The sequence below is a fragment of the Lates calcarifer genome, linkage group LG13, assembly GCF_001640805.2.
Source record: "Lates calcarifer isolate ASB-BC8 linkage group LG13, TLL_Latcal_v3, whole genome shotgun sequence".
Taxonomy (NCBI): Eukaryota; Metazoa; Chordata; class Actinopteri; family Centropomidae; genus Lates; species Lates calcarifer.
This window is the reverse complement of record NC_066845.1, coordinates 16,402,036-16,427,030: the sequence shown is the minus strand read 5'-3', so window position 1 is coordinate 16,427,030 and position 24,995 is coordinate 16,402,036. Positions and strand designations below refer to the sequence as shown.

At 40.4% G+C, this 24,995-nt stretch overlaps 1 protein-coding gene and 1 long non-coding RNA gene across 2 annotated transcripts in view; one reads left to right on the top strand and one right to left on the bottom strand.

Moving 5' to 3' along the window:
* hmcn2 (hemicentin 2) overlaps nt 1-7,255 on the top strand; it is a 42,176-nt gene extending 34,921 nt beyond the window's left edge. Inside the window, exons 62-81 of the mRNA XM_018669154.2 lie at nt 79-269; nt 359-572; nt 767-901; nt 1,001-1,191; nt 1,860-1,941; nt 2,064-2,234; nt 2,601-2,753; nt 3,002-3,139; nt 3,322-3,443; nt 3,568-3,808; nt 3,922-3,981; nt 4,085-4,204; nt 4,378-4,512; nt 4,700-4,819; nt 5,027-5,152; nt 5,560-5,688; nt 5,788-6,081; nt 6,271-6,390; nt 6,482-6,608; nt 6,707-7,255. Coding sequence (XP_018524670.1) covers nt 79-269; nt 359-572; nt 767-901; nt 1,001-1,191; nt 1,860-1,941; nt 2,064-2,234; nt 2,601-2,753; nt 3,002-3,139; nt 3,322-3,443; nt 3,568-3,808; nt 3,922-3,981; nt 4,085-4,204; nt 4,378-4,512; nt 4,700-4,819; nt 5,027-5,152; nt 5,560-5,688; nt 5,788-6,081; nt 6,271-6,390; nt 6,482-6,608; nt 6,707-7,085 — 3,248 coding nt within the window. The 3' untranslated portion in view covers nt 7,086-7,255. The remainder of the gene's footprint in view (nt 1-78; nt 270-358; nt 573-766; nt 902-1,000; nt 1,192-1,859; nt 1,942-2,063; nt 2,235-2,600; nt 2,754-3,001; nt 3,140-3,321; nt 3,444-3,567; nt 3,809-3,921; nt 3,982-4,084; nt 4,205-4,377; nt 4,513-4,699; nt 4,820-5,026; nt 5,153-5,559; nt 5,689-5,787; nt 6,082-6,270; nt 6,391-6,481; nt 6,609-6,706) is intronic.
* LOC108878446 (uncharacterized) overlaps nt 5,926-24,995 on the bottom strand; it is a 42,510-nt gene continuing 23,440 nt past the window's right edge. Inside the window, exons 2-4 of the long non-coding RNA XR_001960232.2 lie at nt 13,045-13,117; nt 12,769-12,886; nt 5,926-6,045 (exon numbers count right to left, since the gene is read on the bottom strand). This is a non-coding gene — a long non-coding RNA (uncharacterized LOC108878446). The remainder of the gene's footprint in view (nt 6,046-12,768; nt 12,887-13,044; nt 13,118-24,995) is intronic.

Here is a 24,995-nt window from a genome sequence, read left to right as displayed (position 1 = left end):
TGATTCTTTATAAAAGACTATAAGTATGTTCATGTTTAAAAGTTATTTTGATGAACTAATGATGTTATTTCATTTCAGTCCCACCCCTGATTGCTCCTGCGCAGACAGAACTGTCAGTCATTCAGGGTTTTCAGGCGCTGCTGCCGTGCGCTGCTCAGGGCTCACCAGAACCCAGAGTATCATGGGAGAAGGATGGTGCCACTGTGACCAGCCTTCCTAGCAAATTCACTGTCCTGCGATCAGGAGAGCTGATAATTGAGAGGGCTGAGGTACAATCCATATTGCTCACTGCATTGTAAACTACATCTCTGTCCAAGTCTGAGTGTAAGAATCAGTGCTGATCGCTTTCTTCACACAGCCAGGGGATGCTGGTGTGTTCACATGTGTGGCCACCAACCCAGCAGGTCATGTGAGACAGGACATTCACCTGTCCATCAACATGAGGCCTGTCTTCAAGGAGCTGCCAGGTGACGTAACCTTGAACAAAGGACAGAGTCTGGCCTTATCCTGCCATGCTCAGGGAACACCCTCTCCTGTCATTTCCTGGACCATCAACAACAGTCCCTATGCAGGTATCGTTTCCATTTTTTTTCACTTTGCCTCTTTTGTGATAAACAGTATTTGTGCTTTTGCATGTTCATACAGCTTGGCGTTGTGACACTTGATGTAATTCAGTACTGTGGGGTAAAATTATAGTATTTCTCCTACATTCAAATGTCACATAATGCCCAGATCCATCTGACACTACTGATTATAAATGTTCCAGGTGCAACTGTAGATGAGGCTGGCAGGAGCTCCATCATCATCGAGAATGTGACTGTAAGTGATGCTGGGACCTATGTTTGCGTAGCAGAAAACAGTGTGGGCTCCATCCGAGCACTCTCATTTGTCCGCATCAGAGGTGAGTTTTCTGTCAAGGATTAGTGAGGGCTACTCATTTGACTTTCAACAGATCAACTTAATATATGTCATGCTACAAATATATGCTGTGTGTCTGCAGAGCCTCCAGTGTTAAAGGGTGAAGCCCACATGTCTCAGACAGTGATCCAGGGTGGCTCTGCTGTGCTTGACTGTCCAGTCCATGGAGACCCCAGCCCTGTCCTCCGCTGGCTCTGGGATGGAAAACCATTACTCCGCTCCCTCCGAATGCAAGCACTTCACAACGGATCCTTGGTCATTTACAGCATCACTGTAAATACAAACTTTACTTTCCTTCCTACATTTTACAGCAGACCTCTCTAGACAAGTTTTGTTAAACCAAGTCACTCAAATTTGAATGATTGAGCCCCCTGAGCACACTACCTCCATCAATAAATGTTTCATGTCTTTGAGAAAAATGGAGCAGTATTCATTCTATCCAAGCTTCATCTGCAGTCCCCTTGGGTGGAGGAACAGTGTGTGACTGTCCTGCAGCGTCCTGTTTCCATCTAAATCAGATTCAGTTCAGTCAGAGAGGCTAACAGCATTAGCAGCAGAGGGAGAAGATGAACAGAGAGCTGGATGTTCCCAGACTCTGCCCCTCTTTCCTTAGCCTGTAACCTTGTTAGGTCTCTAACTGCTGCTGTAATTGCATAGCCTGCAGCTGAGACTTTCTCACAGACAGATGACTGTCCTTCCCACAGAGCACACTAATGTGAAATTTCCTCTCTCTGGTCCAATAATATCTATTATGACAAACAATTCAATGGAATCAAGCCTCAGCTGCCTACTAGAAAATGTCAGCTTTTTTGCTATAATGTCAACTTTCTTTTACCATAACCATAGTTTTGTCCTTAAGGTTTGTGGATCTTTCAGAGGATAATTGTTCCTCGGAGTGCCAATTAAGCCAAGCTCTCCTCCTTTACCTGTTTGATCTACAGGCTGCAGATGAAGGGGAGTATCAGTGTGTGGCTGAGAGTGAAGCTGGAACAGCTGAGAGGACCATAACTCTCAAGGTTCAGAGTGAGTTCTGTGCTTATAATTACAAACACTGTAACAGGACTTTTTTTTTTTTACACACAAACCAGTACCCCTCCTCCTGAAATTTTTTACCCTACCATCTTCACCTCTTCTCTCTTACACAGTCAATGGAGGCTACTCTAACTGGCAGGAGTGGAGTCCATGTAGTAGCACCTGTGGACAAGGCTTCCAAGAACGAATCAGATTATGCAACAACCCAGAACCAGCAAATGGTGGCCGATCATGCAGTGGTCCCAGTATTGATTCTAGGAAATGTCATGCTGGTCTCTGTCCAGGTGCTAATTCATTTTCTTTGTTTTCCTTCACTTTATTAATTTCACAAGTGTTTAATAACATGTTTCCAGCATAATCTCATATCTTGTTCAAAGGTATAACCTGTGCATTGTTATACTGAATGTTCTTGTGTCTATGAATGAATACCATATTGTAAAAGTTACCTTACATACAGCATACACACACTAAAAGGATATTTCCCTGTGAGAGCTATGGGTATTGTTACAGTGTTTGAAAAGAGATGTGGTATTTAATACACATATCACTCAAAATATGAAATTAAATAATGTTCAAAATAATTATAAATTACTCAGGTGCGTGTAAACATCTAAAATACATTTTCTGCTTGGTGTGTTTGACGATGAAAGGAGAGACTCCTCGTAAGACCAGAGGCAGCCTGATAGGTATGGTGAACGAGAGAGAGTTTGGTGTGTCCTTCCTGGAGGCCAACATTACAGACAATGTGGAGGAGGGGAGCAGCACTCTGCAGGCACGCTTGGACAACATCCCTCCCAGTGTGGGTGAGTGGTCACACATTATGTCCCCAGAGTTCATTCTGTAGTTTTGGTCAGTGATAAAGGTCTCTGAGTTTTTGTTTCTGGTTTTGCTTTCTGTTAGGCATAGGCAGTGTGAGCAGGAGAGAGCCCAGGTGTTAGATTTTACAAAAGGAGTTACAGCATATTTTGGAATATAATCCTAAAGTTGTTGAGACAGTGCTGTCTATTTATGGTGCTATAAAGGGTGCAGAGTTGATGTTGTTTCATTATAGGTCCCTTGCTGCGGGTGCTGGTGTCTGTGTTTGCTCCCATCTACTGGACCACGGTGCTACAGAATGGAGATGCTAGAAATGGCTACTCCTTCACTCAGGGCCAGTTCAGACAGGAGTCTCAGCTGGAGTTTGAGACTGGTGAGTTTTATACTATTTGTAGTTTACAAAGCAACCAGCAGATGGCACCACTCACTTCCACTAACACGATTTAACACAGCATGTCCACAGGAGGCCTTTACTTCAATTTCAAGAGTTTCAGCAGGCTTCCCTCTGCTAGTAAATGAGTGATGTTTTACTGTTTTTTAATCTCTTAAAACCAGGGGAGATCCTTCGTTTGACCCATGTGGCCAGGGGTGTGGATTCTGAGGGAGTTTTACTGATTGACATAGTAATTAATGGATTTGTTCCTCCGTCATTATCATCATCTCATCTGAGCCTACAGGTTTGTTCACTGTTGTTATTACAGTGTGTATTTACAGGCGTCAAATATATCTCACAGGAGAATTTCCTGACATACTAATGCTCATCCTCAATTTCTCTGACCTGATTTTGTTTGTGTCCAGCAGGAGTTTGATGAGTCATATGTGCAGACTGGCCAGGGGCAGCTGTACTCGTGGTCATCGCAGACCCACCAGAGAGGAGGAAACCCCATGGTGCTACGCTGTAATCATACCATTATTTATGAGGGCCAGGAGGAGCGTCAGGGCCCTCTGCTCCAGCTGCTCAAGGTCTCTGGGATGAACAGCGTCTACAACATGTTTACTCTCACTTTGGATTTCCATATCACTGCCAGCCTTCTCATACCAGGTCTGGGGAAAAAATTACAATGATTTAAAACTACATCATCACCATATCTCACGAAATTCAGGATTTAAAATGATGAATGAACAGCTAACACTGCCTGAACTCTCTGTTTGCAGACGGTTATGGAGACACATGCCCTAAAGGTTTCATTCTTGACACAGCCTCATACTGTGCTGGTATGCTGCTTTCCTTTTTTATGCCTCATTTATCTTTTGGCAACACTTATCTTTGAACATTTATCACCACTTTTATTGTTGTGATTATATGTGTTCCTATTAGATGAGGATGAGTGTGCGCTCCAGTCCCCCTGCTCTCATTCCTGTAACAATATCATGGGAGGTTTCTCCTGTGCCTGTCCCTCTGGCTTCACCATCTCTACAGAGACCAACACATGCCAAGGTGAGACAAAAACAGCACGCCTGCTGGAGGTTCTGTGATTAATTACCAGATATATGATGGTTATGTCCCAGTTGGGTGAAGTAAAAAACTAATTCTGTTTAAGTCCTCATCTTCATCTAATCATCTGCCTCAGCATTTGGCCTGACTCCTCTGTTTCACATAATACCATGCAGATATTGATGAGTGCACCCAGGGCTCTCACATGTGCCACTACAACCAGCAGTGCATCAACACAGTGGGAACATATCGCTGCCAGGCCAAGTGTGGACCAGGATTTAAGCCCAGCATCACAGGAACCAGCTGTGAAGGCAAGTCGTTGTTAATCAGTTAAAGCATCTGCTCAACACTTTATATGGAGACATGACTACTTAGCTCCTACTGTGGGTGTACAATTTCTCTTTCTGACCTCTTCACTAAGAATTTCATTTCTTACCATACCATACCACAGTAGATTCATTAAGCCAGATGTGTCAATTGCATAATTGCATGTTTCAGATGTGGATGAGTGCCAGGAGTCAGCTCTCTCTCCGTGTCAGCATCAGTGCCTCAATACTCTGGGCTCATACCGCTGTATTTGCCACCCGGGATATCAGCTGTCAGGACATCGCTGCATTGGTCAGTCAGCTAATTATAACTGACTTCCACAGGTTATACAGAGCTTACAAAAATCATGGAAATGTAATTTAAACTATAAAATCAACACTTGTTAGATTCAGGAGATTCTTTTGTAATTAAATGACCCATCTGAGTATCTGGAATACTCTTAGAGGCCAATGCTAACTGATCAGTAACAGCTCTACTGTAATGGTTGCACTTTTACAGATATCAATGAGTGCATGAGAAATGTATGCCCGGCTCACCAGCAGTGCCGCAACACAGAGGGAGGATACCAGTGTTTCGACAGCTGTCCAGCTGGCATGACCAAAGCAGAGAATGGAGCCTGCGTGGGTTAGTGGCTGTCATTCTTCATCTCTTATCCACTTTCTTTTCATAGAGGTTGCTAAATGTACAGTTTTACTACACATAAATCATTACTACATTTATTCTGAGACATTAGAATTAGACTCAGCCTCTGAGTCTTGAGAGTGTCATAGATTTGGTTCCCACCTCCAAAGAAATACCTGGTGTGGCTGTATTAGTATAATCAGTAAAAGCCAACAGCACCATTGGTGATAAGACTGGCAGCCTCTACCAACCTCAAACTGCACTGTTACATAACACCAGCATTAAAGTTGTGTTACATAACAACACCACCAAGTTATGTGGTTATGATGAGCAGAAGAACTACAAGAAATACAAAGCTCTGTTTTGTGCAAGACCAGCTGATGTATTGTTGTTAACTGCATATTTTTCAGATATTGACGAGTGCCAGGATGGAAGTCACATGTGTCGCTACACTCAGATCTGTCAGAACACAATCGGCGGGTATGGCTGTGTATGTCCCAGAGGCTACCGATCCCAGGGAGTAGGCCTCCCATGTCTGGGTATGATATCTGCTGCCTTTTTTGATCACATAACTCACCAATGGTACTCTAATGGGGAACACACATTTGAACCAACATATGTCTTGTTTTACCTTTCAGACATTGATGAATGCCTGCAGACACCAAACCCTTGTGCCTACCAGTGCCGCAATGTGCCTGGCAGCTTCAGGTGTCTGTGCCCTCCTGGTACCGTGCTGCTTGGGGATGGGCGTTCCTGTGCAGGGCTGGAGAGAGGGCAGACCTTTACCAATGGGACAAGAGTTAGGGCAAGACTCCGCCCACAGCTAGTGTCATCTCTAGGCAGGCCAATCCTCTCTCGTTCTCACGGAGTATCTCGTATTACCAGGCAAAGCTGTCCTGCAGGATACACCAACAGAGACGGAACATGTGTTGGTGAGTGTGCATCAAAAGTCAACTTTGTTGTCAAACCTGCTATATGTGCAGAACAAACAGAGGATTGAAATAATGTCTCAGATGTTCACAGATACAGCATTTGAAAAAAAGAAGAACAAAATATCCACATCATACTATCTCACCAGCCTTGTGTATCATATTTCCATCCCCACAATATTCTCTGTCCAGATGTGGATGAGTGTTTGCTCAGGAAGCCATGCCAACATGACTGCCGAAACACTATTGGCAGTTTCCAGTGTTTGTGTCCCCCAGGTTACAAGCTCTTACCCAATGGCAGGAGCTGTAAAGGTAAGAGCCTCCTTAAAGTGTTTCCTAACTACATAACTGTGAGCCTATCTTTAAATGATTATAACATCTTATCCCCTTTCTCTTCGATTAGACATTGATGAGTGTGTTGAACAAAGCATCCAGTGTGGACACAATCAGATGTGTTTTAATACCAGAGGAGGATACCAGTGCCTGGATACACCCTGCCCTGCATCATATCAGAGTGGAGGAAGCCCTGGGTAAATTACGTGACCATTTTTTGCATTTTTTGTAGCCGTGAGATATTTTAATGCTAATGTGTCAGTGACACTTTGCTCTTTCCTGTTGACTTTTAAAGGACCTGCTACAGGCCCTGCTCTCTGGACTGTGCCACTGGAGGCTCTCCTCTGCTCCTGCAATACAAGCTGCTCACTCTCCCCTCTGGCATTCCAACCAATCACAATGTGGTGCGGCTGTCAGCTTTCTCAGAGTCAGGTGTCCTGCAAGAGCGCACATCTTTTACCATACTTGAGCAAGAATCAGAGACTGGAGGGATGGGCCGGGTGTTTGGCATCAGAGATGAGGCTGGCAGGGGGATCATCTTCACCCTGCGGGCTCTGGACAGACCAGGACTAGTGCGGCTTAAGGTGCAGGCCACCACTATTTCGCTGCAGGGCCGCATTACCTACCAGAGCATCTTCATCATCTACATCTCCATCTCAACATACCCCTACTGAGGCTCTGTGCTGCTCTAAAGATGACTCTGCCCCCCAGTGGCCCCTTGAATGCCTCTCACCTACCCAGCAGTTGCCAAAAAACCCTGTGCCTCGGACACATTAGGCCACGCAAAGAAACAAAGACATACAAGGTGGACATGGGTAGTAAGTGGATTTCATGAAGATGTGTAACCCCCCACCCCCACCCCACCCCCAGTCTGTGACTGATATGTCACAATGTAAAAAGTTCTGTAAGAGAAAAGACCTTCCTTCTGTTTTTTTTAATGTTGCCTTCAGTGGGATCTGTTTAATAAATTATAGAGCAGATCATCCTCAACTGAAGACAACTGAACTGACAAATATGCTGGATGAACAAAATATTTTGTTCATTTATTGACCATATTCTATTTAGGGAAAATGCCAAGAGTGCATCTTTCTAAACAATATCTGAAAATGCACAATGAAAAAAAAAAAAACAAAAACAAAAAAAAGTAATATCAACCAAGCACTGTTAAAGTTATTTAGTATCAATCAGGATACTGCTATCTATCATTTTGTATGTTAGTTCCAAATGTTGACTAATGTTAATGACATTTTTATGACAGATTTATTCTCATATGAAAAAATGTTTTCTGCCTGCACTTGGAAATACAAATCTATCACAAGTCTTTCTACAACTATGAAATTGTACAATGTTTCCCCTATTATTTTAATTTATTTAAGTCATTTGAACACATCACTGGTTCAAACAACCTCCTGACACAGAGGGTTTGAGCTTATAAGGATCTACTGGCATTGTAATGACAAGCCTTCAGTGGCACATTGTAACAGTGGCTTGTAACTATCTAGCTAGCGACAGTGTTTCATCTATCCTATGTGTTTTTGTACTCTTTTATAATGTTTTTTTATCGTGAAAAAGTTTTAAAGGTGCTATTCTGGATGTACTAAAGTGTTCTGAGTGGTGCTGGTGTTACAAAGAAAACAGGTTGTTATTAACAAATACCAAAGAGTTGGACTGCACTTACAGTTTCTGCAGTGTGGCATTGGCTACAAAATGGCATGTCTTCTCTGCACTCATGATGCTATACACAACATTTGGAATAGTTGCTGCTCAGTAATCAAACATGTGCCACCAATGTACAAACTGAGAAGGGAAGTTATCTGAAAACCAAGAAGTGCTCACAATTGCAGTAAAATGTTTGCCCTACACTTGCAAATTAAACAAATATTTCTCAGTTGCTGTAAATGAGTGTCAAATATTTGTAGAAATAAAATGAACAACATTTTTGTTATTCTCCATTTTTACTGACAGACTACTACTGCAAACATGTATTATTATCCAGTGGGGGACCATACACACAGCTACTCAGGCAAAGCCATTTGGCAACAGCATTAAAGCATGATGTATTAACCCTAAGCAGATGCCAATCTGGCTTTTAGACCATTTCTAAAATGGATTACTTTGACTGAAACTTTCAGTAAACCTAGAATAATCACTGCCTTGACTCTGTTATCTTCATGTTAAATCCAGTTTACTGCTAGATATCCAACAGAGAATGATGGTGAGCTCTGTCTTGTACCCTGTTAATCTGTGGTCTGTAGGAAAATTTAGTTTTATATAGTTTTTTTCCCCAAAATTCGTCATCTTTAGAAACCAGTGAAAACATTCTTCCACTCATTTTAACTCTATATAAAGAAGTCTTGAAACAAATTATAATTTTTCACTCATGTCAGACCAGGAGTTATCCAGACAACACCAGACTGTGGCCCTGTTCACTACCCCTGGCTTTCATGGGTACAAAACTACTCTTCTTTGGTATGAGGTGAAAATTGGTTGCTACAGTAAAATATGTTTTTGGCCATACTGTCTCCTAAATCAAGAATCTTTTAGACTGATAATCAAAGCCATGAAGTCATATCAATCTTTGGCTTTTGCTCACTGTAGTAAATCTATGGTAGTTACCTCAGCTGCTCAGCAGATGGAGCAGGTTTCAGGTTGTTTTCTCAATGTTCCAACTGACTGTTAGATCAGATCTTTTGCCTGCAGTGCTGTCATCACCATGCAGCAGCCATGTGTTTGGCTGCTGATTGTAATAACTGTGGGACTTGAAGAGAAAAACACAAATAATATTCAATGGCTTAATCTACAGGAGGGAATTCCAACATTACCCCATTTCTAAAGAGACACATGTCTGTTGGAAAAGAGGTGAGTCAGTGGCTACCTGACATAACTTATAACCTCTGTAAACACTGTTACATGGGATTAGTTTATTTTTGACAACAGTGGTTCAAAAGGTTGAAGAGTTTAAAAAGTTTGGCGCCTATAATACAGAACTTTTTTTTTTCTTTTTTCGCTGTTCATTTCTCTGAAATGAGTAATAGAGAGGGGTCAAGGCAAGCTGACATGAGCTGTACTGAGAAAGTTGTTTGTTGATGCTTCAGTGTTGTGTACGTGTATATGAGTGTGAGTGTGAGTGTGTGTGTGTGTGTGTGTGTGTGTGTGTGTGTGTGTGTGTGTGTGTGTGTGTGTGTGGGAGGCTGCCTGGAGATGTTTAGCTTTTTGCTGTTTATTCGATGTGGTCATTATCTCAGCCTGGATGTTAGGAACTACTAGAGATTGTGAAAGAACAGTTGATATTACTGAGTGTTGCTAGTTAGCTATCTGTGTTGGTCACCTAACCAATGGGTCCATGAGCACTCCAAAATCTCAGTACAACAATACTAACGTCATACACAGCATTATCATCATGACAGAATTAACTTTATATAGACATACATAAAGTGTCCCATCATATTTTCCATGTAAGTAACAAACAGCCATTAAATGCAATTCTTTGCGACTATGGAGCATGTGAAGTTAATTAAAACAATCTGTGCTACGTCTTTAATATCTCTGCACCATGGGCAATAACTGAAGCAGCACCGCCGGTAGGAGTTTAACAGATAGATGTAAATAGAGCAAGCAGTGGTAACAAATAATTAAGAATAGTATTAAAAAGAAAAAAGAAACAAGCAGTACTTTCTGAGAAAAACAGCAGGACTGCTCACCAAACTGGAGGCTGGTCATTCATTAAGGTTTCATAGAGTTTCACAATTCCCTGCAACATGTGTAATACTGTAAGGCAGACTGGAGGCCTTCTTCCCTTCTCTATAAAACACAAAGTATTAGTGGGAATGAATGCTTAAGGCTGAGCGATGGCTACCAGTACCATCTCCCCTACTGCTTTACACAGTCAGGATGTCAGGAGAAATGGGGACTCGCTGTGCTCCACTCACTAATGAGCACAACACTGCTGCCTATTAGTAAGTATAAGCAATGGAGCTCAGAGCATAACAATCATTAACAAATTAAACCTGCAAACAAAAGAATTCTTCAAGTCAAAGTCTTGTCAAACATTTCACTTTGGTCAAGGTTCTGCCTGAGATCTAATGCCCCTTTGTAGGTTAAATCAGTCATTGTTTGACACAACATACACTTAACACAGTATCACAAAACATTAAAAACTTAAAGCTGCACTAATCAACATTTTTATATGAACAGTGTATTAAATGATGATGTGTAACTAGAAAGGTGTTGCTCCAGGTGATGAACTACCACCTGACATGAGGTTTCCTTCAGCTCTATCTAGCATTTTAGTGGAATTCAACTCCGTGTTTTGGTTTTCTGGTCCACAATTTTACTGTTTTGTTTCAGCTTGGTTCTCATCAGTGTTGTTTCCAGACAGAACTGGTTGGACCAGGTAACATTTCTGTATCACTTTCAAAATGGATCAGGTCTGAACAAACGCAGTCAAGACAAGATGATGATGTACTGATGTAGGATGTTTTTACATATAGTCTACCAATCAACAAACAACAACAAAAATATTTTGCAAAAATGATCAGAGATCTGTTCTCTATTTGTGTTAAGGACGAAATAACCAAACAGCTTAACAGGACCCTAAGAAACGCTGCTGTTATACATAACTTCCTGTGCTGTCCAGTCTCACGTGTTAGACGACAGATACCATGTGCATACTACATCTTGGCATATCTGAATTACACAAAGTCGTTACTTTTACAGCTTGATGAAGCCAGCAATGTTACATATCCCATATCCCAAACCTGACACCAAATTCCTGCCACTCTGCATCTGCTGAATGCACTTTAAACACTTTAACCATAACAACTTTAAAAGGTGATAACATGTCAATTTTGTGTTTGTACATGTACTGTGAAAGACTAGAGTTACTGATTTGCCAAGTTACAACACAAACAACAACATTTTAAAAGAAAACTTTACATGAGGTCATTATTTGTTCTTCCATGAAGTTGGTTTAAATTTCCAACACATTTTTCTCTGACACGGCACAAAGGGGTGTTATTGAAAAGAAACAACAGAAACTCTTTTTTTCAGCTGGAATCCAAACCAGTAATGAACATGAGTAATGCCCCTGCTTCAGACGGTCATAATTCTACTGTCTGTTACTAAGTGTGGGGAGATTGAGTAATACTATGATGTAGTGACTGAGAACTAACGGTAAATGTGTAGTGGAGGATGTGGAGAGCCTGTCAAGACTCCCTGAGCAAGGCTGTAAGAATAGTTTTGGACACTGTTGCACAAAAGTTAGTAAACCTGTGTTTGCCTCAGTTTGCTTTACTTGACTGCCAGACTGTTAGACATGTCTGTGTCAAGTTCAAAATAAATTCTCTGGCACAGAATCAATAAGTGAGGTTATGGCTTTGACTAATGATTAGTGTGGTCCAAACCCTTCAATAGTCTGATGTCCTTTCTTTGTGTGCTTCAGCACTGCTTGCTTATTAACTCACACAGGCTGAGGGTCACCTAATGCCAAGAATGCAAATGTAATCAGGCTGCACACTCCAGTGACTGTGTATGAATATAAAGATGCTGGTGACATGTTTTAAAACCATTAATAGAATTTGCTAGCACACACTTTGTCAACATCACACTCAAGTGTGGAAACAAATTTATGAAACTGAAGTATATTTTCCAGATGACATATTAGGTTTCTCTCTTCATATGGTTGTTCTGCCAATAAATGTGATAATCAACATACGCATGCAGTATATTCTTACCAAGAGCATTACCCTATGCCCTGCTGGAAATTACTTGTGCACAGATGAAATGGATGTGATGGTAATATTTACTTGTTACCATAGTAGCAGTGAAATGTACATATATAAAAATCTTTAAAAAGTAGGCCAATGGGAAAAAAGGTAAGTGTGGAATAATGCAGACATGACAAATGATACTTACTACAAACGCGATAATTTGGGGTAATTTGTGTGTTAAAAAGCTGCAAGGTTATTTATAATGAATGTGCAAGGACTTTTTTTTACCTCAATGCTTCAAGTTCCACTACTGCATTTGTCCTATTAAACCCTTTGTTAAAGAAGAAATGTTTTTCTCTATAACAAAAAGGCCTAAACATCAATAGAGGATGATACCTGAGGCAAAAGTGTCAGAGCTTGCATGAGGTCATGGAGATATGCATTACACACATCCGTACCGACATGAAATACGGCTTAAATGAAGCACTGCCCTCAAAGTTATCATCCCTCTCAGTGGGGCAATAAAAAACAAGCACCCTGTGTGGTATCCTCCTTGACATCATTCTTTTCAGCCAGCTTGACAATATTTCCTGCACACGTAAGGGAGCAGCTTGCCAAAAACATCAATGAATTTTGGACCAATGTTTACCTTTTACAGCCTTGTATAAGACTTCATATGACTGTAGAGTGATGATGATGATGATGATATCACCGGGACAATCGCACCCTGCCAACCACCCACAATGCTCCTTCAGTCCAATATTTGCCTGCAGGAAACACATAAAGACACCAGCTTGTCGATATCTAGGATAACACTTTCAAGTGTTCTAAACATGTTGGCTGGAATGTGGCTGTTGTGTGAGCACATATGCCTGGTTGAGTTTTTATGTGGGCCAGACGCTGACTTCATCGCCACAATGCTTACCGCAGTAGTTCCATCCATCCTGCTTCCCAATCCGCCAGCCAAGCCCTGCTTCCTACCATTATACTCCTTGGGACTGCAGATGAGGGGAAAAAGGAGACTTGTATCAAATCCTAACATTTTGTAGCTACGGATGGAAAGAGGTAAAAAGACCACCACATGCTGAAAAAAGAGGGAACCCACACAGTTCTTTGGTTGCATTCCATACAAAGTCTCAAAGCTACTGTTTTGGGTTCAGTTCTACGGTTAATATCATTCACATCAGCCCAGGAATTACAGCAAAACTACAGCCGCCAGATTTTCTTGTTCCTCACATCCACATTTTTTCCAAGCAAAAAGACTTTCCGGGCTCAAATGAATAGCAACCATTATATAAGAAAAGTAAAATAAGACAGTCATAGCATACTGGTAGCAGTCGTTAACTGCAAATACTGAACTATACTGAGTTGAGCTTGCATCATTCAGTAACTACTATGCAAACTGAGAAATACATTAAGACCTGATGCTAAATGGAACTTTAAACATAAATTTAAAGCTGCTAAAATTAATGATTTATATCAAATCTCTACCTTGGCAGAGGTTTCTAGCATCTTTCTGCTCATTGTTTTGATTCACCAGCATCAGTGTTGCATTCACCAGCAGCCAGTTGTTTTCAGCAAAAAAAAAAAACAAAAAAACAACTGAACGCTAACAGATACGCACTAATAGCAGTGCAGCAGCTTCTTTCTGCTGTCCCCATGTGACCAAACAAAATCAGTTAATGCAGGTTAAAGTAAATGATTAGCCCCTGATCATACAACTATTGCATCAGCCCCTCCACCACCTCACTAAACATTTGGCAGAGCGAGCAAGTTTGCCGCCCCCTCAGGATATTTTGCGTCTGCTCCATTAGTGCAGCCAAAGCCTCCATTTTCCAGACCCACAGTTGTTCACTAATCACTCTGCTGAGATTTACTGCCCTGTTGGACAGGTAATTGTCAATCCTGCTCCAGTGATTAGTCTCAGACACAACCCATGCTGTGTAAGACTAGTGATAAAGGAGTACTTTCTCACGCCAAAGCTACTGTAGAGGCTGTAAAAGCAAGGTACCTGAAGAACCTGAAAGCAAAAATACCACTGGCAACTAGTTATCTGCTGCTGCTTCTACAGAAGTTAAAATAAAACCATGTTCAGTAGCAGCTAAACTGTTGCCTCTGCACATTTATAATATTAGAGTGCAAATCAAGGATAACTTGGTGGGTAACAGGCAAAAAACTTAATGCTAAGTATATACTTAGAAATATGATTCAGATTCTCACTGCTTTAAAAGAACAGTCTTAGACCATGTGTGTGAGAGACAAGATGGAGACCATGAGACCATGACCAGAACGGGAATTCTGAGCTTGAAAACAGGGACACCAAACCACACTTGCGTTCCCTGTTTTCAACCAGATGCCCCGCTAGCCCACGTCTGTAATCAAACAGTTGTAAAATGACTTTTTAAAGTTCAAGTTGTTCGTTTTAAGTGTTTTCGACAGCTGTTCTCCAATCTGCGGATGTTTGAGAGACTTGTGTTTCTCAACTGCAAGATAAGCTTTAATGCACAAATACTTTCAACACATCAATACCAGCAAGTCTCAGATGGCTGAGCGCAACACTCCTAACACCTCATTCACAAGCCTGGAATGGGATGAGATGGAAATATCATAGTCATAAATAGCTTTGCAATGCAGAGGTAAAGGGAAAGCCAAAAGCAGCTCTGCAACTGTCTTGATCCTCCCACGCACTGGCTATGGTGTAACTGTGGTCATGGCTTTGAATGACCCATTGCGTAATGATTTGACTCGACAGAGGAAAACTCAAGTCTCATTATCAGGAGGCTACTACATTTTTCATTACATAAACAAAGTTCTGAAATCATTTATGGCAAGAATTCTTATTTCGAAGAATAAAAATTGATACAAATGCAGTAGTAATTGTACCTTGAAAAAAAAGACGCTTGGAAAAAGGATCCAAGAAATCTTCAAGAACTCTACTTAAGCAGAAACAGTTGTAGCTGTAACTGGTTATTTCCAGCCTCCGATAAGATGTCAGACACTACACAGATCATCAACAAATCTGTGAAGTGAACATTGGAGTAAATTGCTGGGTGACATCACTGGATACACCCCCCCAATATAACTGCTAACACAGAATTACCTCACAAGAAAAGAATGGGCCTTAATAGTGAAACTAAAAAGACTTGCTCAACCACTTCTAAGACTTAGTCACTGTAGTATATTTTTTAGCAGAGGGTTTAGAGGAAACCAAAAGACAGCATCCCACGCTATGAGAGCCGTTTGTCTTGGCAGAATCATCATTTAGTTATCGCTGGTCCAACATTCACATTTTCTGCTTTGGCTCCATTTGACAGTTTATGAGTGTCTAGGATGTATTAGATCAGAGTTTTTCTTCCTGGAACTAAGCGTGCTGGTGGCTGACTTCCAGAGAGACACGACCTCCAGCGGTGTGACCCCAGGAAATGGGGTGGTACTGGAGGGGCTGACAGCCATCCATCACAACCAGTGCCCTGGGATACGCTGTGGAGCACGGCTACACTGTGATCTCTGGCTTTCCTCTCACCACTGACCATTTCATGCTTCTTGAAATCCAATACACACTTATATTTAGCTTGTCCTCTCTATATTTTACAACATGGACAGGGCCAACAAATGCAATGCCTGTGATTTTAGTGTGCGACTTAACAGTTCATGGCTGTTGTATGAAATACTACAACATACTGTAACTGCTTTGCTGTTTCTTTGTTGATAAAAATAACACTTAGTGGCAAGTGACCACAGACTTGAACAACTAAAAAAGAATGATACATGAAAATCAGCTGTGGATGATAAATCAATACACTTGGGTAATGATGTTGGAGTTTTATATTTCCAAAGAACCAGTTAATAAAGCTGGTGCCTAGAATCTTTCATCAACTATCATATTTCAAGGTCAGCTCAACAGTTGTAAGCACCAGAATATCTCTTGGAAAAGAGAAGTGCTCTGTTGTACAGTGTGTATGCATGCTCACAAAATGCATTTCTCCTCTTACAGATACTGTATCTCAACTTTGCACATACCTAGTATAACCTTTCCTTTGCAGACACTGGGGTAGCCGATGTTAAAGCACTTAAGTGAATTACTTTATAACAATATTTGGCATGAACAGTGTTTGATCTACCAGACCATGTATTGATAAAATCTAAACTTCCGTTCTGGCTCCATGGCATCCATTCAAAACAGCAATTAACCAGTGCTCTGTGCCAAATAAGCTGTATGTAGGCTTAGGATGAGTTAGCAATACAGTGGTGGGTTTAGGGAAACATTAAACCAACACAGTCAAAGCAGTACCACATTAAAACAAAGATGTAGTTAAGAGGACACAGAAGACAAAGGTTGAAATCCTTTTACACGTAACTTCCTGTGTATAAACGTCACCGGACCTGTTTTCATTTCATTTCCAAAGATTCTTCCTCACTTCAGAAAGTCACAGAGATGATTTTTAGATGTTTGGCTCCTTGTCCTAAATCAGGTGTTGTGGCACAAAATAATGCTTGGAACATAAATTACACATACCTAATAGACCTAGTATGCATAGCACATAATGCTTGTCCTTTTTATGTTTTCAACAAGGACTGGGCCAATGCCTGCCTATGATTTTAGTATGATTTTTAGAAACTAAAGCCAAAGCTTTTTAGTCAGTAAGGAAGGAGTACTGAAGAACTGGTCAGTAACAATTGGAGGCCTAACAGTAGAAGATGAGAGAATGCCTTCTGTCATATGCTTTTTTTAATCAAAACAAACAGCTTGTACTGTACGATATTTAAAGGCCAAAAGGAAGAAATAAGGAGGATAAAATGCAAAGGACCTCAGGCAACACAGACTGTAAAACAAAGACAACTTCAGGTAAAGCTGTATTTACCAGTAAGTTTCCCTTGTGCAACACTAAATGATCTCACTGGCTGCTGCTGTTAGTCAGAAGTATCAAATGTTTAAAAAAAAATCTTTATTAGAATGACCGACAGTTATATCCCATTTTTACTACCTCTGTTTACAGAGGGCTACAACTGAATCTGGATTTATGAACACAACTGTTCTTTTTTGCATCATTATCTTCCTGGCAAATATAATGCGTTTCTGAATTTATAACAAATTGTTCGGAGTTAAATTTACCTTAAAACAGCTACTGGACATGCTTTCCAGAGTCAGTGAAAACATCCCTTGGAAAACAAAACATTTTTCCCTACAACTTGTAGCTTGTTTATTTTGAAAATCACTGGAGAAAACTGACAGATTTGTGTGAACTTTTTCAACCACGCTACTGCAAATCTCACATTGCTCAACCAGTTCAACAAATATAGTTATGAGGACACTTTTAAGGCCCCAGAGAAACCAGTGTTTCCCCATTTTACTCATTACTGAGAACAAAACAAAACTGTAAACTGAATGGCATCAGAAGCCAAGTAGATTAACACAAAGCCAAAGTGTTATATTTCACAGAGAATCATCAAACTTGGCAGACTCTGATAAGTCTGTAAAACCTGATACAGACCTGTTTTAGCCAAAGCTCTGTGCCATCCCCTACAAGTCAATGATTCAATTTTACTACCCTAATTGCTTTTCACTTTTGCAATGAAGGCTTCCCCTAAGATAGGTCTTCTACAGTCATTTAATACACACCGTGGGTGCTGACACAAGCACTGTTCTTTTACAAGCTCCATGCTGCTTAGTATTGAGTCCCAGCTCCAGTGAGGCTGAGAGTGAAGAAATTAAAGCTGCTTTTCTGTATGTTTAAAGAAATGGAAAGTTTTAGGTGTAAAACTCAAAATAAACAGGTCAAGTACTCTGACCTGACTTTTACTTTACTCTCTGGGACATTCCTGCAAAATGACCTCATAGGGGACAGCAGGCTGGAAAGCAATAAAATCTGTCTCAGTGGAGATGGCTTTTCCATCAGCTCTCCGGCTGCATTGTTCAGGACCGAGGTTCAAACCTGCAACCTGGGACCCCCTGTGGCAGCTTCAGTAAGTTGTAACAACTTACCCTTTTCAGGTATAAACTCTCACATCTTATATGCTTAACATTACAGTCACTACAGGCCAACTTTATAGTTCTTGGTAGCTAAAAGGTTAGCTACCGCAGGCTAAATTTTTTGGTGCACAGCAAAATTGAGCAGATAAACAGATTGAGATTGTCAGAAAAAAGAAAGAAAAGTGAGAATACAGGAATCAGTGAGGTTGTGTGGTTGTTGTTGTTGTTCACTTTTGTCATAAAAAAGTATTAAAAATGTGATCAAAGCCCATCCAATCCAAGATTCAAGAACACCCTTTCTCACCTAAGCTAGGTCTCACCCAGGTGAGAAAGGATAATTATACATTATTTGTGAATATTTTTTTAAATTTTATTTTAGGAAACATGTTGCAGAGGGATACTTTCTTCCCAACACGATGAACATTTTTCCTCTGCTCTGAGTAGTCTTGATAAAGATAAAGCTTATTTACCAAGGTTTACTTTGTTCTACACTGGTGTTGTCACCACATGGTGTTTTGCTTGTGAAAGAAGAAAAGAAAAGCTTTAGGCAAAAAATAGGGGAAAAAAATCAGCTACATGGGTGAAATCACAGAAAAACTTGGCTGAACAGCCATTCAAACAGCTCTCTCAGCGACTTTATCTGACTCCAACTCAACATGCTGAATTGGTTTAACAGACGATGATAGTGGCCATCTAAAGTGAATGGTGCTGGACACACAACAAATGATAGTCTGTAAAATGGGGTCTGACAGTCAGCTTGGTGCATATGGATGCTTACCTATAAAGGAAAGCAAGGGAAATTGGGTGTCAGAACATTTAATAAATCAGGTTTCTGCAGAGAGCTGGAAATATCATTTTATATAAGTGCCTGTAAATAACACTGACAGTGTTTTTTTTGTGGTAGCCATGATACATACAGTATTCATAATTCATACATAATTCATTTATGTCACATCAGGGATATTCAGTCAGTGTAGGACCTGATCGTAAGGTTTAATGCCACATGTCCAGACTTTGGATTTCATCCAGAGTCAGTACATCAACAAAACTAGCCTTGAGCTGAATCACACTGATGATAAAACTGATGTAAACATTCAAGGTTATACTGTTGACATAACACTCAGCACTGTAACACACAGTTTACATCATCTGGGCACGTTGACTGGACAGACAGACGAGTGTAATAATGTCTGTCTGGGGCTCTGGCCTTTTAATGGCAATGCTTTGCCTGGCCAGTGGAAATAGCTGACTAAATATTGGCAAAATTGTCAAGACTAAATATTGGCTCAAAGTACATGGAAGCTATGACTGACAAACATTAAGTAACTATGGATCTTTTCTTTCAATTTAAGGTATTTGGACAGAGAAGTAATATAATACGAGCATAACGTTAAGCATTTAAAACAATCTTTAAGGCAAAAGGTCACTAGCTATTTTTTGTGTAACTGAGTAACACAGTAATTAATATACTTTATTCTTCTCTTCTACAAATAGGGCTGTAATCAAGTATGGCATCTACCATAAACAGCCGTGCGAATGAGAGCTTAGGTTTGATTAAGTGTCTGACTAGAGCAACGCTCTAAACTTGTGCAGAACAATAAGGCTTTTGAATGAATACTCAGCAAATTACTACCTTAAGATCATCTAGGCAGGAGTACAAGAGCAGGGCTCTTGGAGAAGAATCTGCTGCTTTGCTCTGAAGGAATGGCTAATGTTATAAAATTTTACTTATGAGACAATTCAATCGACAGGCACCCTATTGTTCCAAAGTGAAACTAGCTGCCAGTTTTGCAAAGGGAAACTAATAAAATGTTTCATTTGATTGCTGTTGCCGGATGAATGTAACTTTTGAGTAGTTTCAGCAGGAACTTTATGTCCCAGCGTCAGGTCCTCAGCAATGACATGTGACATTTACAACGATCTGTCAAATGGACAATAATTCTAACTATGTGCTCTGCCACTTGGAGGAAATTAAACACTTGACGCTCTAAAGTGTGCACTGCACACATTAATCTGCAGGGAGCCAGTGGCACAGGGGCAGCATTTCACTAGTGAACAGTGCACACTTCAGATTCACATTATGTCCCACTCTAACCTGCATTTGCCTTAGGCATCCAAAGGAAAGAGTCGGGGTGGGGGTGGGGGGATCAGGATAGGTTTCCCAGGCCTTGATTCAAGTGACTCAGTGATCAATTACTACTGTCATAATGTTTCATCCATGCATCATGCCTGTACAGTTCAAATGTTCTAAACCAAAATAAAATCTGAGGGTCATCTCTTTCATAATCATAGCTGCAACCAAAGAAGTGGAAGAACTAATAGACTTGAGCTTACATGTTCAGAAATGTTTCCAAGGTAAATTTCCAAACTAAACACAAAGATTGCCGATGTCCAAAGTTGGAGTGCAGGACTGGTCTTATGTTGTAGTCTGACCGTACAGTACAAAGAGCCCTGCAGACACTCAGCCAAATTATGAGCTCAACACTGGCCCCTGAAAGCAGCCTGTGCTGAGAGGATACTAAGTGTATGCATGTGTTTGTTCAGAAGTGTGGGGTTATTAAGCTTGTCTCTTTTCTGATGTGGTCCAGGAAATGCCTCACTGCTCCACTTAAGCCATGTGTAGGTTGTGGCAGTAAACATTTTGTGGCCAGATTTCTCCATGCTATAAGACTCATGGTATAAGACCCTTATAAATTCTTTCCGAAGGCATGTACTCATTAACTATACTATACATTAACTATAAAACTTGAAAATTACATGATGTCACTGTAAAGTGTTGAATCTTGTAAACTATAAGGAGGATAACACCATTTCACCATTAATCCCAGATTTCTGAGAACTTGGAAACTACTATTTAAGTCTCAGTCATACACTGGTTCTCTTGAAAGCACTGTGAAAACAATGCTTTAGTTTGGCAGCTCAATCCAGGCACAACACTATAAGCAAGACATTATCTCATGTGCAGTGGAAAAAGCAATTCCCGCTCTGTGGTTCCTTTGGTTTTCTCCTGTGAAATTGGGGTCTGTCTTCAGAGAAAGGGCAAAGAGCATATTATAATCTGGAAAATATTACTGGGGGTGGAAGAACATGGGAAACAATAACACAAAGAGGATTCCTCTTCCATCCTCTGGGCTCTGTGATTTACAGATATGCTTTAGTCTGCAATTTTAGCTCACCACATCTACCCACTTGGCCCCTGTCCTTTGCTACTCTTTTTCCACCTCCCTCTAAAGTGAGCTTTTGCCTTGGCCGGTCCATGAAGATAGAATGGCTGGAGAGCAGCTCAGGAAGGGCAGAAATCCCCCAGGTGACAGTTTGGGTAGAGTTAGTCTAAACTACAATAAGCCGTGCTTGCTCCAGATCATTCAAAAGATGAATGTTAATTCTGCTTTGAGCTTTCAAGTGACTGTGCCATCCTCCTCCTGTAATATATGAGACTGGTGTGTTATGAGGTCTTGCTGCCCTGCGTGGAAAGCTTCCCGCTCAGTCAAGGACTTCCTCTTCACACATGGAGAAACAATCAAAACATGGAGACAAATGGAGCAAGTAGGTCTTCCTTCAAAGCAGAATGATTCCCTTCTGTTTTTGACATTGAGACAGCCAAAGCCTTCCGGCAACTGATTAACTACTGTTTTCACAGAGGAAATCATAACAAATGATTTGTAAGCTGTTGTCTAACAAAAATCACCACAGGGACAGCAAACGGAAAATCTAATCTACATTTGCTTCCTGCTGGGATGAATTGTGGAAAATACCACTATACCAAATACCAGGTAAAGCTACTCAGAGAAGAAAAGATGTCGTAAAAAACCCAACACTCTTCCTGCTAAGACAAATGATTGAATGGTTTGGATATTTGTGGATGTGCCAATACTGACTGACAACAGACTGGTTTTAGCAGCTCTAGTTTGAGAAGCTACTGTACACTGAAGGGTGGCAGCAAAGTCATCAAACACAACTTTGACGGCTTATTTGACCTGGAATGATCCAAGACAAACAGTCTGCAGCTTCAAAGTATAGCTTTGCTGACTGTGTGGTCTGTTTCCATCTATAAAGACTCACACATAAGCCTTGTAACATACACGGAACACAAAAGCCAACAAACATGCCTATTTATTACTAGTACAGCTACAGTACAGAAATCATAATATCTTTCCACTATATTAGAAATAGCCACTGTCACAATAGGAGGAGGTAATAGAACATCTGCGATTGGGGCACTCCATTTGAATATGTTATATAATATTATGGCCATTACTGAAGTAACAGAATGAGTGATACTCAGTTATAGCATCTTACATTAACTATGTAGCCCAAGTAAGTCCTAAATGGAGTATGGCCAACTGCAGTTATACAGACTGAACATGTGGAAATTCTGTGATTTTTAAGATTTCAAAGGAATCTGAGCAAAACCCTACTTTACAGCCAATTTCGTCAGGAAGGTGTTTGTTATTGCATATACAGTACTTGTACTGAGAAGAAGTAAGGAAGTAAGGAGTTGAGAGAGAAAATAGATACCACTCTCACATCTGCGCAAAGGTACAGAGAGCAGCCAATTAGCTTAGTATAAAAAACTGGAAACAAGGTAAAACAGCCTGGCTCTGTCCAAAAGGAACAAAATCCACCTATTAGTACAGCTACAGCTCATTAATAAGCTGTATCTCATTTGTTTAAACAAAATCCAAGACGTCAGATTTCAATAAATGATCTAGGCTGCTCTTCCAGAGAAATGCAACCTAGTAGTGTAGCACTCTTTTGTACAAACTGTGCAGACACAGCTCATGTATCTTGTGCAGCATTTACTAACACAAAATCTACAGCATGCCTGTCACTTTTTTAATGGTGTGTTTATGTGACCTCACTCAACCTGTTAAAATCTGGAAATATCAAGTGACCAGGTGGTCAGCAATCACTGGTAAAAAGATGAAACAGACCAATAAAAAAAAAAAAAAACATACAGCAAGGTGTCAGTGATGGACTACAGGCATAATTGCAGCAGCCTGGACATGTTGCTAATCAGTGTACCTGCAGTTACATCAACAAATGATATGGAATTGTAAGTTAGTAAGTTACTTTGGCTTATCAAGTCAATTTACAGTCATAAGTTGGCTATCATGGAATTTACCCACATTTACCACTGGTATCAAGAATTTTACCAGCTGTTTGAGGTCAACTATTCAGTTGTCAGCATGGTAATTTCTGATTTCACAAGTTGTCAGGGTCTGGTCTTTAAGGTGATAGGAACTCACAATGATGGTAAATTCTCTGTAGGCCTGCTTATTTGGGGATGAGGTGATGGTTCAGCCCACATCACCAATTTTTCCATTAATTTGTCACCTTATTTCAACACACTAAAAGGCCTGGGAATAAAAGGAATATAAAAGGGTATGTTTCAAATTTCATTTCAAATGCTTCAGAGCTCATTAGCAGAGTAACTTATTAGCCACAATGGAAAAGAATTTAATATTCACAGCAGGTTCAATGTTTATAGTAGGGTCAAGCAAACACACATGCTTTGTTGAAACACAGGGATGGAAAAGGCCACACTTGACTGAATTTAGTCACATAAACTGGACCGAGTACTCCCTGGGAGTTTCAGGTCAATGGCTTTCACTTGGAAACCTGCTCATTAAGTGAAAATGTTTTTAATAAAATGCAAAGATGGATAAAATTGAGAACAAAAGACACAATTTATGAATCAGTTTTGATTTGTGTTTTGCTTGTCAGTTACATAAAATGCACTAAGGTGTCAGTAACCAGATTTTGGTGAAGGCAAGACAAAGATTCAGCACACTATGCTGGTTCAGATTTCTTATTCAAAATCATGATTCATAATGGGCACCAAAAATTTCAAGTCAAAACAGGGTGACTGATGGTTTGGGACTGATTCAATTTTTATTTTATTTCTATTTCTCAGTTTTGGATGGTTACCACTGCCTTTGATTTATGGGATATCAAATAAAGGTGTAGTTGAAGATAGAAAGATTTATACTTAGTGTTAAGCATATGCATTTGAGTTTGTCTGCACATGCAGGTTTATCAACAGAACTACACTGCTTTCCAGTAAAACATCAGTGTACAAGCACTCCTCCAGTACACCATAAAGAAAACACACCTCAACACCAGGGTCCGACCTGTATGAGTAAAGCTCAATGCTGTCTGAAAAAAGGGTGACATTAACGGGCTGGCCACAAAACAAACAACAACATGACATACTTTTCATGCCAACATCTGTACAACAAGGCCTGGCACAGGAATTTTGTGGGTCATCAGTGGAGTTGGGTTTGAGAACAGATCCTGAGTGTTGGTCCCAAATTTGCTCATAGCTGCAATTTGTCAAGAAACATGTTTTTCAGTTTTCTCTGATTCCTGAAAGCAATGATTTGATGTGCTGCACTTGCATTAGTGCACTGGTTATACGTGTCAATGCATGCATATAGTTTTTTTTCAGTAAGGTAAAGCTCATCAAGCACATATGTAACCTAACAAGACAGTATAACAAAATGTAGCAACTACACAAAAATAGTTAAAAAAAAAAAAAAAAAAAAAAACACTAATCCAACACAAGTCCTTGGCATAAGGATGTTATTATAAGAGGTATTATTTTGCACTGCCATACTTCCTATCAGTTTCCTCACACAGGAAATTAGCAAACAGATATTCTGACAGGCTGGAGACTCTAGATATAGAACAAACACATACTCTATGATGAAATTATTTGCATGAAATTTTCCCATATTAGAATACCCCCATAAACACCATAAACTCATGTTTTTTTTCCATATAATGCTTCTCTAATGCTACTTAGTTCAGAGTCAGGCAATGTAGTATATGGCTGTACAGTAACAGTGTTTAAAGTCAGGCTTAGCCAGGGGCTTGGGGGTGTCCCTGCTGCCATCCGTAAT